The sequence below is a fragment of the Oncorhynchus tshawytscha genome, linkage group LG10, assembly GCF_018296145.1.
Source record: "Oncorhynchus tshawytscha isolate Ot180627B linkage group LG10, Otsh_v2.0, whole genome shotgun sequence".
Classification (NCBI taxonomy): Eukaryota; Metazoa; Chordata; class Actinopteri; order Salmoniformes; family Salmonidae; genus Oncorhynchus; species Oncorhynchus tshawytscha.
The window spans coordinates 11,650,501-11,669,720 of NC_056438.1; the positions used below are offsets into that span (position 1 = coordinate 11,650,501).

The following is a 19,220-nucleotide window of genomic DNA, read 5'->3' on the forward strand; positions in this document are numbered from 1 at the left end:
TGATTATTAATATGGTCGAATCCGGAAACTATCATTTCGAAAACAAAACATTTATTATTATAGAATATACCCTGACTCTACGTGCAATGAACGCAAGAGAAGTGACACAATTTCACCTGGTTAATGTTGCCTGCTAACCTGGATTTCTTTTAGCTAAATATGCAGGTTTAAAAATATATACTTCTGTGTATTGATTTTAAGAAAGGCATTGATGTTTAAGGTTAGGTACACGTTGGAGCAACGACAGTCCTTTTTCCACAAATGCGCACCGCATCGATTATGTGCAACGAAGGACACGCTAGATAAACTAGTAATATCATCAACCATGTGTCGTTAACTAGTGATTATGATTGATTGATTGATTGTTTTTTTTATAAGATAAGTTTAATGCTAGCTAGCAATTTACCTTGGATTACTGCATTCACGTAACAGGCAGGCTCCTCGTGGAGTGCAATGAGAGGCAGGTGGTTAGGGCGTTGGACTAGTTAACTAAGGTTGCAAGATTGAATCCTCAAGCTGACAATGTAAAAATCTGTCGTTCTGCCCCTGAACAGGCAGTTAACCCACTGTTCCTAGGCCGTCATTGAAAATAAGAACATGTTCTTAACTGAATTGCCCAGTTAAATAAAGGTGTAAAAAAAATTATAAATCCCGATTTCCGATTGTTATGAAAACTTGAAATCAGCCCTAATTAATTGGCCATTCCGATTAATCGGTCGACCTCTATTCCTTACCCCAGGACAGTTAAATCCAGGAAAATAAAGAAGAACGAGAAGTCTGTGTCTGGCTGCATAGATATGATTTTTTTTCACGGGACAAACAAACAGGCTTACGTCCAGACGCCTTCACTGCCAGAGAGGTAACAACCATGACTTGGAAGGCAGCTGGAATCTTTGTTTTCCTACTCCTTATTACAAAATCATCCTCAACTTCTCTTCCTATCAGTATGACAGCATATTTGAATGACACTGTTACACTCGCCTTCTCTGGGTCATGCAATGGACGTATCATTGAATGGATGTATCGCCAGAAGATTGCATCAGAAGAAATTAGGCCTACCACATTGGTTGCTAAACTTGATCAATGGCCTTTGGTATTCACACCTGGAGTGGGCTTTGAGAACAGGGTTAAACCCGGGGATGTAGACCTCTATCTCAACATCACCTCTGTTGTATTTAATGACATGGGATGGTTTGAGTGTCACTGTGGTAAGACTCATGAAGATGTGGAAATAGTCCCCATTGTTGTGTGCCAACCTGCTCATGTTGGATCTAATTTTCAACTCAACTGCTATGGCTTAACCGAAAAAACATACTCCTAACAGTGAGGTACTCGTCTATTGGAAGAGAGATGAAGAGAATGTTTTGTCTGTCAAGGGACATCATTTGACTCGTGTCCAAAGATGCTTACCGACAGGGAGACCTTTCCATCACCCTATCTTAAGCCTGTCAGATCAGGGGACCTACCACTGCTTCTTTGGCTCTAAAGAGCGGGGAACACCAGATGCTGTCACTCTCATTGTTCAAGAATAGTGCTGGTCAACAACATTGAAATTGGTGCTTGTAATTGCAGGAGGGTTTGTTATACTCTTAGCAGAGTTTGCTATTGTTAATCATGTAGACAGAGTGAGATTTGTACGTTTTCTGAGATTTCCCTATGGTCGTCGCAACCAGTAAGTGGAATCATCACACTCAGTGCCTTCTCGATAATCCGAGGCCTTCTAGATAATCCAATGCCTTCTAGATAATCCAATGCCTTCTAGATAATCCAAGGCCTTTTAGATAATCCAAGGCCTTCTAGATAATCCGAGGCCTTCTAGATAATCCAAGGCCTTTTAGATAATCCAAGGCCTTCTAGATAATCCGAAGCCTTCTAGAGGAGCCCCAATAGTCTGATTATGTTCTGTTAGAAATCAGCGAGGTGAATGAGCCCACATGGACATGGAGGAACACATGAAGGCGGGTGTGGAAGGGCTAGCCGATGCCCCCACTTTAAGGCTTACAAATATACAAGAGATAAAACTGTTTTGAGTCGTAGAATTTGTGTTGGCCTATCGCCTGTGCAGTGCTAATTAAAGGACACGGTTAGACCATGTGCCACCGGAAATGAATGCTGTCACATATAAAGTAAGTGAAGAGGAAGTATTTGCAAAATCATTTTTATCTTCCTATATTGTGCACGTCCTACAGGGGTCCACCTGTCAGTCAACCTGCTGTCTACCAATCACTAATGCCTTGAAAGGGCCGGGGCTGGGAGGGGCTTAGGCTGGGGCTCTCCATGTTTGCTTTAAGGTTTAAACCTATATGGCTTTTCAGATATGCACTTACGTTAGGTTAAGGGAACTAGTACATTGTACATCACACATGTATTGTTACATAATCTTCTGGAATTCATAATACTGTTACGCTAATACAGCATAATAATAATGTCATTTCTGTGCTTGTTTTTAACCTGATATTTACTGTAGGCCTATTGGAGTTGTTAAGATCTGGCTGTTCTCAGCATCACAACAGACAAAAAGATAACACAGAAGAGGACTGGCCACCCCCAGAGCCTGACTGGTTCCTGTCATGGTTTCTTCCTAGGTTCCAGCCTTTCTAGGGAGTTTTTCCTAGCCACTGTGCTTCTACAGCTGCATTGCTTGCTGTTTGGGGTTTTAGACTGGGTTTCTGTATAAGCACTTTGTGACATCTACTGACATAAAAAGGGCTTTATAAATAAAATGTATTCGATACAACTACACAAAGTGTATTATCAGATAGTTGAGGAAAAATGTACAACAACCCATTTACTAAACAAAAACGAACTAATAGTAGGTAAATCAAATCAAATCAAATCAAATTGTATTTGTCACATACACATGGTTGGCAGATGTTAATGCGAGTGTAGCGAAATGCTTGTGCTTCTAGTTCCGACAATGCAGTAATAACGAACAAGTAATCTAACTAACAATTCCAAAAAAACTACTGTCTTATACACAGTGTAAGGGGATAAAGAATATGTACATAAGGATATATGAATGAGTGATGGTACAGAGCAGCATAGGCAAGATACAGTAGATGATATCGAGTACAGTATATACATATGAGATGAGTATGTAAACCAAGTGGCATAGTTAAAGTGGCTAGTGATACATGTATTACATAAGGATGCAGTCGATGATATAGAGTACAATATCTACGTATGCATATGAGATGAATAATATAGGGTAAGTAACATTATATAAGGTAGCATTGTTTAAAGTGGCTAGTGATATATTTACATCATTTCCCATCAATTCCCATTATTAAAGTGGCTGGAGTAGAGTCAGTGTCATTGACAGTGTGTTGGCAGTAGCCACTCAATGTTAGTGGTGGCTGTTTAACAGTCTGATGGCCTTGAGATAGAAGCTGTTTTTCAGTCTCTCGGTCCCAGCTTTGATGCACCTGTACTGACCTCGCCTTCTGGATGACAGCGGGGTGAACAGGCAGTGGCTCGGGTGGTTGATGTCCTTGATGATCTTTATGGCCTTCCTGTAGCATCGGGTGGTGTAGGTGTCCTGGAGGGCAGGTAGTTTGCCCCCGGTGATGCGTTGTGCAGACCTCACTACCCTCTGGAGAGCCTTATGGTTGAGGGCGGTGCAGTTGCCATACCAGGCGGTGATACAGCCCGCCAGGATGCTCTCGATTGTGCATCTGTAGAAGTTTGTGAGTGCTTTTGGTGACAAGCCGAATTTCTTCAGCCTCCTGAGGTTGAAGAGGCGCTGCTGCGCCTTCCTCACGATGCTGTCTGTGTGAGTGGGCCAATTCAGTTTGTCTGTGATGTGTATGTCGAGGAATTTAAAACTTGCTACCCTCTCCACTACTGTTCCATCGATGTGGATGGGGGGGTGTTCCCTCTGCTGTTTCCTGAAGTCCACAATCATCTCCTTAGTTTTGTTGACGTTGAGTGTGAGGTTATTTTCCTGACACCACACTCCGAGGGCCCTCACCTCCTCCCTGTAGGCCGTCTCGTCATTGTTGGTAATCAAGCCTACCACTGTTGTGTCGTCCGCAAACTTGATGATTGAGTTGGAGGCGTGCATGGCCACGCAGTCGTGGGTGAACAGGGAGTACAGGAGAGGGCTCAGAACGCACCCTTGTGGGGCCCCAGTGTTGAGGATCAGCGGGGAGGAGATGTTGTTGCCTACCCTCACCACCTGGGGGCGGCCCGTCAGGAAGGTAAAGTCCTTCATCTAGTGGTAAAACAGGGAAGTTCTAAAATCTTCCCTATCTCGCAATTTTCCAATCTGTTTGCACCCATAAAGATTATTTCAAATAATGTTATTTGTAAAAAAAATAATGTCCGAAAAACGATTTAACACAACAAATGATGTAACTCATTTCTTGTGGATGCACTGTTTCGGTTTTCTAAACTGACCTCAGGCTTTGATTGGGTCTAGCATAGCTAGTTGTTTTTAAACCGATGCAAAACTTTGTAAATATATTTAACGGAAGATATTTCAGAAACTTACAGGATTCATAAGCTATTTCGTAAACCCATAATTTCCTCGGAGGAGTTTTAAAAAGGCAGACTTACAGCTGAGTGTGAAGCTAGCTGAGCTAACTAATAACGTTACCGCTACAACAGCAGAGGAATTTGAAGCCTAGCCTGGCACCACATACAGAACAACCATGAATAGTTTTTTAAAGAAAAGGTTTGTCGCTTGTTTTCTCCATGTATTATATTACAGTGCAGAATCCAACTCGCCTCAATCAATCAATTGAAGTGATTGTGAATGCCCCTGTCACACTCCTGTTCACTGGATCATGCGAGGGTCCGGTCGAATGGAAGTATCGTCAGATGACACCACAAGACTTTCTACCTTCCACATTGGTCGCTCATCTTGATTAAGAAACTTGCCGACTCACACCAGGAGAGGACTTTAAGCACCGGGTTAAACGCGGAGACCTAGACCTCGAGCTCAGCATCACCACTGTTGTATTTAACGACAATGGATGGTATGAGTGTTACTGCAACAGTGAACAACGTCCACAGGATGTTATGCTAGTGGTTTTGGACACCATTAAAAAAGCTGCTCATGTTGGAGAAAATGTGACACTTAACTGCCATGGCTTAACCGGTAAACAAACTGCTGACATCTATTGGGAAAAGGATGGAGAGACTGTGCTGAATGTCACGGCAGGGCATTTTGTCTTGGGTGGGTTTAAGGACAGGGCATCTGTATCCTTGGATGGTTCCCGACACGGAGACCTTTCATTCACCCTCACTGACTTGTGCCTCTCTGATCAGGGGGTATACCAGTGCTTCTTCATCACCGCTACTGATAGACTGAGACAGAGAGGACGTCCAGACTCTTTCAATCTCACTGTCAGTCCCAAAGTTGAAGAAAAGCAATCAGAGGAGCCTGGAGCATGTACCATTTATAAAGTGGTTGTAGCGGTTTTGGTGGGGATCATATGTTTGCTTATTTATTTTTATGGCAACGTGTGGTTCCAATGGATTTGTTCAAGATTTCAATCCTGTTACTTTCCAGAAGTCGGATCACGCCCCCAGCAGGATACTGTCAGGGCAGTAGTTACGACTCCAGAAGAGCACCAAGAAAATCCTGCTGATCCTAATGAGGGTTTGCCCCTGTTAATCATGATGCCGGAGAACGGGGTGAATGATCCACCTGTCCACGTGGAACAGGATAGGGAGCATGAGTCAGAAATGGAGGAAGACAAGAGTGGGACAGGGCCACGTGTTTATTTTTCATCAGATTTGGCCCCTGTCATCAGAGCTCCGGAAGGACCTCGCTCTACCCCAGGCCTTGTTACCAATGGTACTGATGGACCTCCCTCTACCCCAGGCCTTGTTACAAATGGTACTGATTGACCTCCCTCTACCCCAGGCCTTGTTACCAATGGTACTGATTGACCTCTCTCTACCCCAGGCCTTGTTACCAAGGCTACTGATGGACCTCCCTTTACTCCTGGCCTTGTTACCAAGACTACTGATGGACCTCCCTCTACCCCAGGCCTTGTTACCAATGGTACTGATTGACCTCCCTCTACCCCAGGCCTTGTTACCAAGGCTACTGATGGACCTCCCTTTACTCCTGGCCTTGTTACCAAGGCTACTGATGGACCTCCCTTTACTCCTGGCCCGGCCCCCAATGCCCAGGAAGGACCGACCTATTTCCCAGGGGCGATTAAATTTCAGGATGAGGTAGTGTGCCACCCCCTGGAAACTAGTTGATATCAAATCAAAATGTATTTATGTAACACTTGTCTTGTGAAGAATGCAGTTCAAAGTGCGTTTTACCATGACCTGATTGTGAAGCTATCGTCTTAACATTCTATACTAATATTGTGCATTTTCCACATGGGTACACTTGCCAGTCAATCTACTTTGTCTACCTAAGGAATGCCACCTTGAATGTATGGCACCAGGCGTCCTTGTGGTTGCTAGAGCAGCGTACACTGTGATTCACCAATGTACCTTTTAATATCACAAGATGTTTGACAATACTTCAGTCTTATTTCATCAGGTGCATTAAAGGACCAAATAGACCCGTTTATTATTTAAGCAATAAGGTCCAAGGAGGTGTGGTATATGCTATACTGTGATATCTGGAACTTAGTTTAATTCTCAGGGACGACGAACTCTCAGGAGACCAATATACCACGGCTAAGGGCTGTTCTTAGGCTCAACGCAACACTCTAATTACGTTGGTGACCAGTTTATAATAGCAATAAGGCACCTCGGGACATTGTGCTATATGGCCAATATATCACAGCTATTCTGTGATTAGAGATTGTTAGGCCAAATGTTTGACTTCAGATCATGGTGATTTTGCACAGTAAATATCATGGATCTTTTTGACAGTTCTGCTTTTATTCTTTGTTGCTCCTTTCATATCACACAGTGCCTTCGGAAATTATTCAGACCCCTTGACTTTTTACACATTTTGTTATGTTACAGCCTTATTTTAAAATGTATTAAATGTATCTATAAAAACCTGTTTTTGCTTTGTCATTATGGGGTATTGCTTTGTCATTATGGGGTATTGTGTGTAGATTGATGAGGAAAATGTTTTATTTAATCAATTGAGATCTGAGACCATTCCTCCATACAGAATGTCTCCAGATCCTTCAGATTCTGAGGTCCATGCTTGTGGACTGTCCTCTTCAGCTCATCCTACAGGTTTTCTATGGGGTTTAGGTCAGGGGACTGGGATGGCCATGGAAAAACCTTGATTCTGTGGTCAGTGAAACATTTTTGTGTTGATTTTGAGGTGTGCTTTGGATCATTGTCCTGCTGGAAGATCCAACCACGGCCCAGTTTAAGCTTCCTAGCAGAGGCAGTCAGGTTTTGATTTAATATCTGCTGGTACTTGATGGAGTCCATGATAATATGTATCCTAACAAGTTGTCCAGGGCCTTTGGAAGAAAAACAGGCCCACAACATCAAAGATCCACCACTAGACTTCACAGTGGGGATGAGGTACTTTTCTGCATGGCTATCTTTCTGTCTACGCCAAACCCACCTCTGGTGTTAGTATCCAAAACGCTCTGACCATAGAACCTGGTCCCATTGGAAGTTCCAGTAACATTTGGCGAACTGTAGGCACTTGAGTTTGTTGTTTGATGACAGCAAAGTTGTTTTTTATGGCAACCCTCCCAAACAACTTGTGGTTATTGTCGGCGGCGTCTGATCGTAGTTTTGGAGACTTTCTGAGCCCAAGACCCCAACTAATGTATGCAATTCTCCAGCTGTGATCCTTGGAGATTTTTTGGGCCACTCGAACCATCTTCCTCACTATGTATGGGGTCAATATAGACACACTTCCTCTCCCAGGCCCATTGTTAACATCTCCTGTTGCTTTAACCTTCTTCATTATCGCCCTGATAGTGGAAATATGCATTTTCAACCGTTGAGCTATTTTCTTATAGCCATTTCCTGATTTGTGCGGCTCAACAACCTTTTGTCTCACATCATTACTGTTTTCTCAGGTCTTTCCCATAGTGATGGATGACTGTGGGAACTTGACTTGTGTGTCACCTCATATGTATACCCCCAGTGAAAATGCAGCAAACAATTATTTATCTTTCTTTCAAAGGCAACAATAAAGATGCTACTCTGTAGTTCTTATTGTACTTGACTTGGTGGTGGAAGAGGGAAACATGACACATCCCTTTACCTTACATTCACATGCAACTCTACACTAGCCTGATCCCAGAACAGTTTATGCTCTCATTATGAAGACGTTACATCACAGTTCCTTTAATGAGCTGGTAAGAGATCAGAAACAGACTGACACCCAGGATAACTCTACACTAGCCTGATCCCAGAACAGTTTGTGCTCTCATTATGAAGCCATGACATGACAGTTCCTTTAATGAGTTGGTAAGAGATCAGAAACAGACTGACACCCAGGATAACTCTACACTAGCCTGATCCCAGAACAGTTTGTGCTCTCATTATGAAGCCATGACATGACAGTTCCTTTAATGAGTTGGTAAGAGATCAGTAACAGACTGACACCCAGGATAACTCTACACACTTTCTGTAGTATTTCAGTTTGTATCCACACACCAGCTCTATCCTGATTGGTGTTAGAGAAATGCTCATCTGATGTGTAGATGAAACACACTTGAGTTATTAAAGTGTAAAAAAACAGTAAGAACCTGGAGAAAACAGTCCAAGATCCAAGCTCGGGTCCTGTATGCCCATGTACAACCTGATGTAGAACCTCTAGTTCATCCAGGCCATGCAGATGGCAGTCTATACAGTATGCCCCCCTACACACACTTCCTGCCCCGGCCAGCAGGGGGGTTCTCCGCCACCTACCACATCCACCCAGTCTTCCCCAGGGACAGTAGCAGTGGCTCTACTGGGGCATCCAGGACAGTGTCTGAGTCAGGTCGTGTCTCCCCTGATCTGTCCCTCTCCCCACCCAGCCAGAGTCCCAGTCCCTCAACCCCTCCATCCTCCATCCAACTAAGACAGACCCCGAGGAGCCTAGGAGCCCTCTCACCATCCCTACAGGACTTTTAGAGGGAACCTTCCATCTAGATTCTTTATAAACTATTTTACAGTTCATATTTTCTTTGGTTGACGTTAGAAGTATAGCCTAAAGAGGGTATATTTGAAAATAAAAGAGAGCCGCACACTCTAGGAGCTCAGATGCAAAAATTTTATTACCAACGCTTCATCAGGGTGAAGACAGCTTGGCTGTCGAAACGTTGGTAATTACATTTTTGCATCTGAGCTCCTAGAGTGTGCGGCTCTCTTTTCCAGTGTTCTACTCCGCTAGCCAGCACCTCGCCTAAATAGGTGTGCGTTTCTTTTTTCTTTTAAAGAGGGTCTATTACCAGATTTTCTGTAGCAAGAGAGACAGGATATAAACAACACCTGGAGTCTTGACTTCCATATTTAGGCACAGGGGGGCAACGGGGTCCGACTTATCAGTGAAACTTAATTGCCAGTACACTAATGCCCTGGCATTTCCAGCCAAGTAGTAATATTTAAATATGGGTAAATATTCAAAAGCCCACATTCCTTGGGCTTTTGCACGTGAGCTTTTCAAATACCATGAGCTTGATTGTCGAGTCCAATGTTTAAAAAAAAATGAATAGGTAAGAACATTGTTAATATTCTGGCAAAGGAACCTGGAAGAGAAACCAATACTCCAAAACTAGGTGGAGTGCTTCACCTTGTGGCTGGGCTGGTGTGCTGGTATACCAAAAATAGATTCGTTTGACACAGACGCAGGAGTGTCGCACTCAGCGCACCATATCATTGGTCTCACAGCAGGAAGCGCAAACAGCAACCTACGAACTTAAAAGGAAAAAAGAAAAGGAAAAAGAGAAAACAAATCTACACTTTGAGGACAATCTCTTCTAAATACAGAGGTAAGAATATATTTAATAATGTAGCCTGTGTGTAGCCTTAATACATATTCAACTTAATCAGATATTCATTATTTGACTTAACCTGTTTGCTTAACCTGTGCCAACCTGTCTGTACCAACCTGTTTGCTTAACCTGTACCAAATATAAGTTTTAATTTGGTGAAGGGAAATTCTACTTACTCATAGTGGTTTAACTCTATGCTGTGTTTTAAATGCATCTGAATCGGGGATATTTTGAGATGATTTAGCTACGTTGTTGTTTTCTTTGGGCAGGACAACTCTAGTTTTAGCATGTGATGGCAGCAATGATATGTCTATTTCAATCATTGGATGTCAATGGCAAAATCAAAGTGAGGATTGCTGTCTTTCAAATCAAATCAAAGTTTATTTGTCAACTGCATCGAATACAACAGGTGTAGTAGACCTTATAGTGAAATGCTTACTTACAGGCTCTAACCACTAGTGCAAAAAAGGTATTAGGTGAACAATTGGTAGGTAAAGAAATAAAACAACAGTAAAAAGACAGGCCAAATACAGTAGCGAGGCTTTGAAAGTAGCGAGGCTACATACAGACCCGGTTAATCAGGCTGATTGAGGTAGTATGTACATGTAGATATGGTTAAATTGACTATGCATATACGATAAACAGAGAGTAGAAGTAGCGTAAAAGAGGGGTTGGCGGGTGGTGGGACACAATGCCGGTTAGCCAATGTGACCGGTTAGCCAATGTGCGGGAGCACTGGTTGGTCAGGCCAATTGAGGTAGTAGGTACATGAATATATAGTTAAAGTGACTATGCATATACGATAAACAGAGAGTAGCAGCAGCGTAAAAGAGGGGTTGGGGGGCACACCATGCAAATAGACCGGGTAGCCACTCCTGTTCAGGAGTCTTATGGCTTGGGGCTGAAAACTGTTGAGAAGCCTTTTTGTCCTAGACTTGGCACTCCGGTACCTTGTCCAACTTCACTATGAAATCAACTTTTCCCCCACCAACTCTTAGATATGAAAAGGAATTATTCATTACAATGAAAGGTTAAGTTGTCTGGCGTGTGACCTGGTGGACATATGTAGCATTAAACTCGTTTGAGATTAAGCGTCACCAGATATATTTATAACAGAGTGCCTGCTCCAGAGGTCTCTTCCTGACAGCTGAACAACAAAAACATGTTCTACTTTACGGTGAAAGGCATGTTGAACAAACGTCGTTGTCTGCTCCTATAAACGACACGATTGACATGTTGAACAAACGTCGTTGTCTGCTCCTATAAACGACATGATTGACGTGTTGAACAAACTTATTTGTATGTATGTATGTAACGACATAATCGACATTGTCCAACTTCATCAGATATTAATTGTTTGACTTAATCGGTGTCCTTGTTAGATAATTGAATTTAACGAAGGAATAGGTTAGGCCTTCTCATAGTGATTCAACTCCAGTCTGTGTTTTAAATGCTTTTCAATTTGAATCGCTTGTTGGGACATTTTGAGGTGATTTGGGCATGGAATAATAGCCTATATGCAGGGACCTTCATTTACAATGTTTTTGTTGTTCTTGTCGTCCATATACCAAGGACAAATACCTAAATATACATTTAGATAGAAGTATCATCTCTAGTGGTAGGGGACACATTAGATTCAACGATAGTCAGTCTATAGATCATCTTTGTGATGGTTCATTGAGAAGTGTCACCAGTAGGGTTGTGCTCAATTCAGAATTGAATTGAGAATGAAAAAAAAGAAGAAGAATTGAATTGAGAATGCCTCAAATGCAAATTAAATTCTTGAATGTGAATTGTATTTGAATTGCAGTAGTAAACAGGATACATAATTGCAATTTCAAGTTGAATTGAAGGAAATATAATTGAATTAGGTGAAATTCAATTAAATCAAATGTCTCTTCTATTCTGTGTAGTTTGTACAAATATACATATATATAAATATATACAAATATAATATATATATATATCTTGTACATAAAGCATGTTGTGTACATGCTTATAAAATATTGTTGAAACAATGGATTTTCAGGATAAACTCTTAAAATGAATGATCAAAGAAAAGAAAATCTGTATGCAAATATTCTATGTTATTATTTTCCATTAATCACTTACATTTTGGTCAATATGTGGAAAATACTACATTTCCCAGAATGCACTTAATGCTCAAGTTGCCCGTAAAGCCTTCTAAAACAAGCCAAAGTAATCAAATAGCTAATATAATTGACTATTCTAGTGTTAAAAGAGTATATAAACCGTGTTTCCAGAGAAAAGTTTTAAAATCTTTGGTATCTGGAAGTGTGAGATTCAATGAAGCTCTCATATTATATGACTGAGTGGAAATTCTTTGAGTTGCACTTACCTCAATTCTGATTCCTGTCGCACAAGTTCAAATTCTACACAATGTGGGGTGTAGTCAATTCAATTAGAACTCATGGGTTGAATGGGACTCAATTAAAAAATTCTGAATTAAGCACAACCCTGGTCACCTGAGATGATGCACGCTTTGTGACCAATTCAGACTTAGGAAATGTATGCCTTTCCCACACGCTTTACAGTAGTTGGTATTCAGAATTACCTTATGCAAAAGCGACGCGTAACAGTTCCCATGCGAGCGCTGAATAAATGTAATTCAACCGCTGAAAACCCTCTCACTTGCTGGCCAACAGATTTCCTCGTGGAGTTGTAATTCAATAGGGTTTTCAGTAGATTTATCTTAAACCATCCCTTTAAATTTGGTGTACCTTTTTAATTTGAATCTTCTTGACAGACTCACTAGAATATTTGGAGAGAACGGTTCAGAATATTACGGATCAATGAGAGAAATCCACGTTAACATATTTGTCTCCTTTTCAGCACCAGTTTGTAGATTTAAAAATACTTTATTTATGAATAAGAAAAAAACTGGTTTGGCGATCCTTTATGCAAAAAATATATATATTTTAGTGAATCAAAAATAGTGGTTTGATTCCTCATGAAAGTTGCCATATTCAATTGTTCAATTCATGAAATATTGGAAGGTAAGTAACGTGTAATATACAGGTTGAACAGTAGTCCTATAAATGATGATGATGATGCCCTGCTTTTTTAACAGCACACTCCACAAAGCAAGTCCTGCAGGCTCTAGTTTAGTCTTATCTTGATTATTGTGCAGTCGTGTGGTCCAGTGCTGCGTTAAGCTGCAGCTGGCCCAGAACAGAGCGGCACATTTTGCTCTTCATTGTAATCAGAGGGCTGATATAAATACTATGCATTCCAGTCTCTCTTGGCTAAGAGTTGAGGAGAGACTGACTGCATCACTTATTTTTATAAGGAACATTAATGTGTTGAAAATCCCAAATTGTTTGCATAGTCAATTTACACACACACACTTACCCCACCAGACAACCCACCAGGGGTCTTTTCACAGTCCCCAAATCCAGAACAAATCCTAGGAAGTGTACAGTATTATATAGAGCCCGTATTGCATGGATCTCCATTCTATCTCATATTGGTGAAATAAACAGCAAACCTGGTCTCAAAAAACGGATAAAGCAACACCTCGTGGCACAATGCCTCTCCCCTATTTGACCTAGATAGTTTGTGTGAATGTATTGATATGTAGGTTATGTGTGCCTTTAAAACAATATATGAATGTAGTTCTGTTCTTGAGCTGTTCTTGTCTAATGATGTTCTGTATTATGTCATTCTGTATTGTGTTTCATGTTTTGTGTTGAACCCCAGGAAGAGTAGCTGCTGCTTTTACAACAGCTAATGGGGATCCTAATAAAATACCAAATGACAACAGTCCAGTCGTGGTGAACCGTACTCCAGGTTTAAACCGCTACTTATGGTCTGCGTTCCATAATGATTGAAATAAGCTTCATGTCCCCAACTTGTAATATGTTAGCCTAATATGATCCACTATTTCTAGCGATCCTCAAGAACAACCACAGGAATGTGACAGAGGATAGAAAGGTCAACTGACGATGTAATGGAATGATGCAAAATGTATGGAAACTAACACTAAAGTGACAGTTATAAATGTATGGAAACTAACACTAAAGTGACAGTTATAAATGTATGGAAACTAACACTAAAGTGACAGTTATAAATGTATGGAAACTAACACTAAAGTGACAGTTATAAATGTATGGAAACTAACACTAAAGTGACAGTTATAAATGTATGGAAACTAACACTAAAGTGACAGTTATAAATGTATGTGGGTATAACTGATGGTGGCTACGGTGAGTGGCTAATATTTACAAATGATAAAAAATACAGTCAAAAGTCCAGGCATAAAGGGCCTCCCGGGTGGCGCAGTGGAGTCCCATCAGAGTCCCTGGGTTCGCGGCCAGGCTCTGTCGTAACCGGCCGCGACCGGGAGGTCCGTGGGGCGACGCACAATTGGCAAAGCATCGTCCGGGTTAGTGTAAAATTAAATAAAAAATCCAGGCATATAATTAAGACATTCTACAACTCATAAATCGACTAGATAGGTTTGGTGCTATACTATCATTTGCACATGGTTACTGAAGCCTACAGCTTAGATCTCCAAATGTAATCCCTGCAAGTTAGAATGCCAGCATTTAATAAACTTCACTGTGGAATAGTTGATATGTTGATTTACTTCAGTTTGACTGGTTTAAAATGTGCCTCTATATAAGGTACTATAGATCTAAAATAATTGTAATTTATTCTTTACAATCCCTGTATTCAAACAGTAGCTCTTATCACTTTGTAAAGTCCAGTGCAAGGAGAATGGTGAAAGAATTAAGTAGATTGTTGTTCCACTTGGAACCTACATGTTGCTCAACTTTATTCATGGTTACATCACGGGAATGAAGACAAGGTCAGAAAACATCATAACTGTAGACACCTTGATTTCTGTGATCGCCACCCCAAACGAATAGCTAGCTGGGGAATAGCTAGCTGGGGAATAGCTAGCTGGGGAATAGCTAGCTGGGGAATAGCTAGCTGGTGAATAGCTTGCTGGGGAATAGCTTGCCGGGGAATAGCTTGCCGGGGAATAGCTAGCCGGGGAATAGCTAGCCGGGGAATAGCTAGCCGGGGAATAGCTTGCCGGGAATAGCTTGGGGAATAGCTTGCCGGGAATAGCTTGCCGGGGAATAGCTTGCCGGGGAATAGCTTGCCGGGAATAGCTAGCCGGGGAATAGCTAGCCGGGGAATAGCTTGCCGGGGAATAGCTTGCCGGGGAATAGCTTGCCGGGGAATAGCTTGCCGGGGAATAGCTAGCCGGGAATAGCTTGCCGGGGAATAGCTTGCCGGGGAATAGCTAGCCGGGATTAGCTAGCCGGGAATAGCTAGCCGGGGAATAGCTAGCCGGGAATAGCTTGCCGGGGAATAGCTTGCCGGGGATTAGCTAGCCGGGGAATAGCTAGCCGGGAATAGCTTGCCGGGGAATAGCTAGCCGGGGAATAGCTAGCCGGGGAATAGCTTGCCGGGGAATAGCTTGCCGGGGAATAGCTTGCCGGGGAATAGCTAGCTGGTGAATAGCATGCGATTCTCATACTTAAATTCAGGGTCAGAATATGCATAGAGAGAAAAGTGCTTTAAAAGGGAATTACGTTCCATTGATGCGTCCTTAACCCGGGTTGGAAACCCCCCCTCCTTCTGGAAGAGGGTGTTTTCCCGCTTTCTGAACCGGCGCCATCTTCTGGTGGTGGATACTTAACACTCCTACAGGCACCTTCACTGCAACATGGGCTATAATTAGTAACTAGTGAGACTGATATGTGCAAGTGTCCATCCACCAATGTCATTTCAGTGGAGTGATCGCCACAGTTAAATACAAAACATGCATCTGATTTAGATCTTGTTTCAAATGACTGCAAGAAAGCTTTATGTTTCACCTATTGTGTATATTTCAGATCCAGGACTTGAGACAGCCAACACATCCTGGACATACTGGAGACTGCAGATGAATGCTTCTTACTTTGGACGACTTTGAGCTTTGTGAACACAGGAGATTCCAGGGAGACCCTGCAGAAGCCCCCGTTAAGATTACCCTAGCACCCTCGAGCAAATTTACCCTTTAGCTACCACAGTGAAAAATGTCTATTGCCGCCGTGAAGAAGTATCTTCAAAAAGTGAAACCACCCCCCAGATCAATTTGTTGAAGAAAATATAGTAACAGGTGCTAAATATCCGTCTGTTAGGCATTGTGCACTGCCAGACAGATATCAACCATGGCATTGTGCACTGCCAGACAGATATCAACCATGGCTTGGAAGGCAACTGGAGTTCTTATTGTCTTTTTACTTGCACTTGTTGCAGAATCCACCTTGTCTCTTCCTACTTTTATGACAGTGATTTTAAATGAGCCTATCACACTCCCCTTCTCTGGACTATGCCGTGATGGTGTCATCGAGTGGAGGCGTTATCAGGATGGTCCATCGGGGGGCATCATCAAGAAGACGGTTGCTGAACTTGATCGAGGGGTTTTAACCTCAGGAGAGGGCTATGAGAACAGGGTTGAACTCCAGAATGGAAACCTCTCTCTCACCATCTCCTCAGCGGAGTACAATGACATGGGGTGGTACGAGTGTGTCTGCAACAACAACACCAACGTTTTACACGATGTAAAACTAGAAGTTTTGGTCCCCACTAAAATATCTGCCCATGTTGGAGAAAATGTCACTCTTCACTGCCATGGCATAACTGCCAGTGAAATAAACTTCCATTGGCAAAAAGATGTTCAAATGTCTGTGCTGAAGGTCGAAGCAGGACATACTACCTTTGACCCTGGGTTTGAGGACAGAGCATCTGTATCCAAAGATGGCTACAGTAAAGGGGATCTTTCCCTCACCCTCACTAACATAACCCTATCTGATCGGGGGACCTACCAGTACTTCGTCGGCCCTGACAAACAGACAAGAGGAAACCCTGAAGCTGTCACTCTCACCATCACTGTTCAAGACAAGCCCTCTGAGGACACAGGCACATGGTCCCCGTGGATAGAGGTGGTGCTGGCAGTCATGGTGGTGCTCATTGTAATAGGTCTGGTTTTCTGTGTAGGCCTCTGGTCTGGAGTGAATTCCCCAAGATGTTTATCACCTGTCATCCATCTTCTCCGTAGATGGAAATCACATTCACATACTGATCCTACATACATGTATAGTCAGGACAGACCAGAGGTCGACCGATTAATCGGAATGGCCGATTTCAGGTTTTCAGAACAATCGGAAATCGGTATTTTTTAATACCTTTTATTTAACTAGGCAAGTCAGTTAAGAACACATTCTTATTTTCAATGACGGCCTAGGAATGGTGGGTTAACTGCCTTGTACAGTTAACTAGTCCAACGCAATAATGACCTGCCTCTCTCTCGTTGCACTCCACAAGGAGACTGCCTGTTACGCGGATGCAGTAAAAAACAATCAATCATAATCACTAGTTAACTACACATGGTTGATGATATTACTAGATATTATCGAGCGTTGCATATAATCTGACTGAGCATACAAGTATCTGACTGAGCGATGGTAGGCAGAAGCAGGCGCGTAAACATTCATTCAAACAGCACTTTCGTGCGTTTTGCCAGCAGCTCTTCGTTGTGCGTCAAGCATTGCGCTGTTTATGACTTCAAGCCTATCAACTCCTGAGATGAGGCTGGTGAAACTGAAGTGAAATGGTTAGCTAGTTAGTGCGCGCTAACTAGAGGGACGGAAGCTATACTGTTACACTGGCAATACTAAAGTGCCTATAAGAACATCCAATAGTCAAAGTTTAATGAAATACAAATGGTATAGAGGGAAATAGTCCTATAATTCCTATAATAACTACAACCTAAAACTGCTTACCTGGGAATATTGAAGTCTCATGTTAAAAGGAACCACCAGCTTTCATATGTTCTCATGTTCTGAGCAAGGAACTGAAACGTTAGCTTTCTTACATGGCACATATTGTACTTTTACTTTCTTCTCCAACACTTGGTTTTTGCATTATTTAAACCAAATTGAATATGTTTAATTATTTATTTGATGCTAAATTGATTTTATTGATATATTATATTAAGTTAAAATAAGTGTTCATTCAGTATTGTTGTAATTGTCATTATTACAAATAAATAAATACCCCCCCCCAAAAATTGGCTGATTAATCGGTATCAGCTTTTTTGGTCCTCCAATAATTGGTATAGGCGTTGAAAAATCCTAATCGGTCGACCTCTAGTACAGACCAGGAGAGATCAGAACTCAAGCGGATGTAGTAAGAGAGGGTGAGGATCCTATTGATGTAAAGGAGAGGGGAGTCCAGGCCAGAGCAAGGCAGAGGTCCTGGAACAGGACAGTACCTTCAGGAATGATTCACACCACTTGACCTTTATCACATTTTGTTGTGTTACAAGGTGGGATTAAAATGGATTTGTCATTTTTTTTTGTCAACAATCTACACAAAACACTCTGTAAATTCAAAAATCTAACATTTGCAAAAATGAAAAAGAAAACACTAATAGATCTTGATTATATAAGTATTCAATCCCCAAGTCAATGCATGTTAGAATCCCCTTTGGCAGTGATTACAGCTGTGAGTCTTTCTGGGTAAGTCTCTAAGTCTTTGTCCCTGGTCTTTGTGGTTGAATCTGTGTTTGAAAATCACTGCTCGGCTGAGGGACCTTACAGATAATTGTGTGTGGGGTACAGAGATGAGGTATTCATTCAAAAATCATGTTAAACACTATTATAGCACACAGTGTGAGTCCATGCAACTTAAATGTTTCCGCCTCAATTTATTTAGGCTTGCCATAACAAAGGGGATTCAATTCTTATTGATTCAAGACAGTTCAGCTTTTCACTTTTAATTTACTTGTAAAAAATATTTTAAAAGGGGTGTGAATACTTTCTGAAAGCACTGTAGGCTATGATTAAAGCTCAATGTTAAATTGAAATCTCCATCATACCGTAGCTAATCCAATATGATACCAATGTCGTTGAAAATCCCAATCTCGTCATGAGCCGTCCGGCCGTTACCGAGAACCACATACTGGATTTTTGGGTCGTTAGAAAAAAAAGTATAACATTTCTAGCCCCGACCTAACTCAATATCTAGGCGTCGGATAAGAGAAGACTACAGCGTCCATAAAGTGACCAATAGACTTCCCAATTTTTCTGACTGAATATGTTTATAGGGGCATCAGTTTTCATTACATTTATAATTTATTGCTCTCACGTGGTAATTTCTGTCAATTAAGAACCAACAATGGGGCATCTTTTTGTAGAGTTTCTGACAATGCTAACATATTTTTTCAGAGTTCTAACACCAGGTAGAGCAACTCTGTTGAAAACTTCCCAAGAGACTTTGCAATACTGTAATTCATGCTTTATTTCATCACTGTATTGT

General features: G+C 41.7%; 1 protein-coding gene across 1 annotated transcript; it reads left to right on the forward strand.

Annotated features, from left to right (window-relative positions):
• Positions 1–9,747: 9,747 nt before the first annotated feature.
• Positions 9,748–17,109, forward strand: LOC121847415. The gene is made up of 2 exons (XM_042328123.1): positions 9,748–9,878; positions 15,752–17,109. The coding sequence occupies exon 2, from the start codon at positions 16,070–16,072 to the stop codon at positions 17,081–17,083; it is 1,014 nt and encodes a 337-aa protein (XP_042184057.1). The 5' UTR covers positions 9,748–9,878; positions 15,752–16,069; the 3' UTR covers positions 17,084–17,109.
• Positions 17,110–19,220: the final 2,111 nt, after the last annotated feature.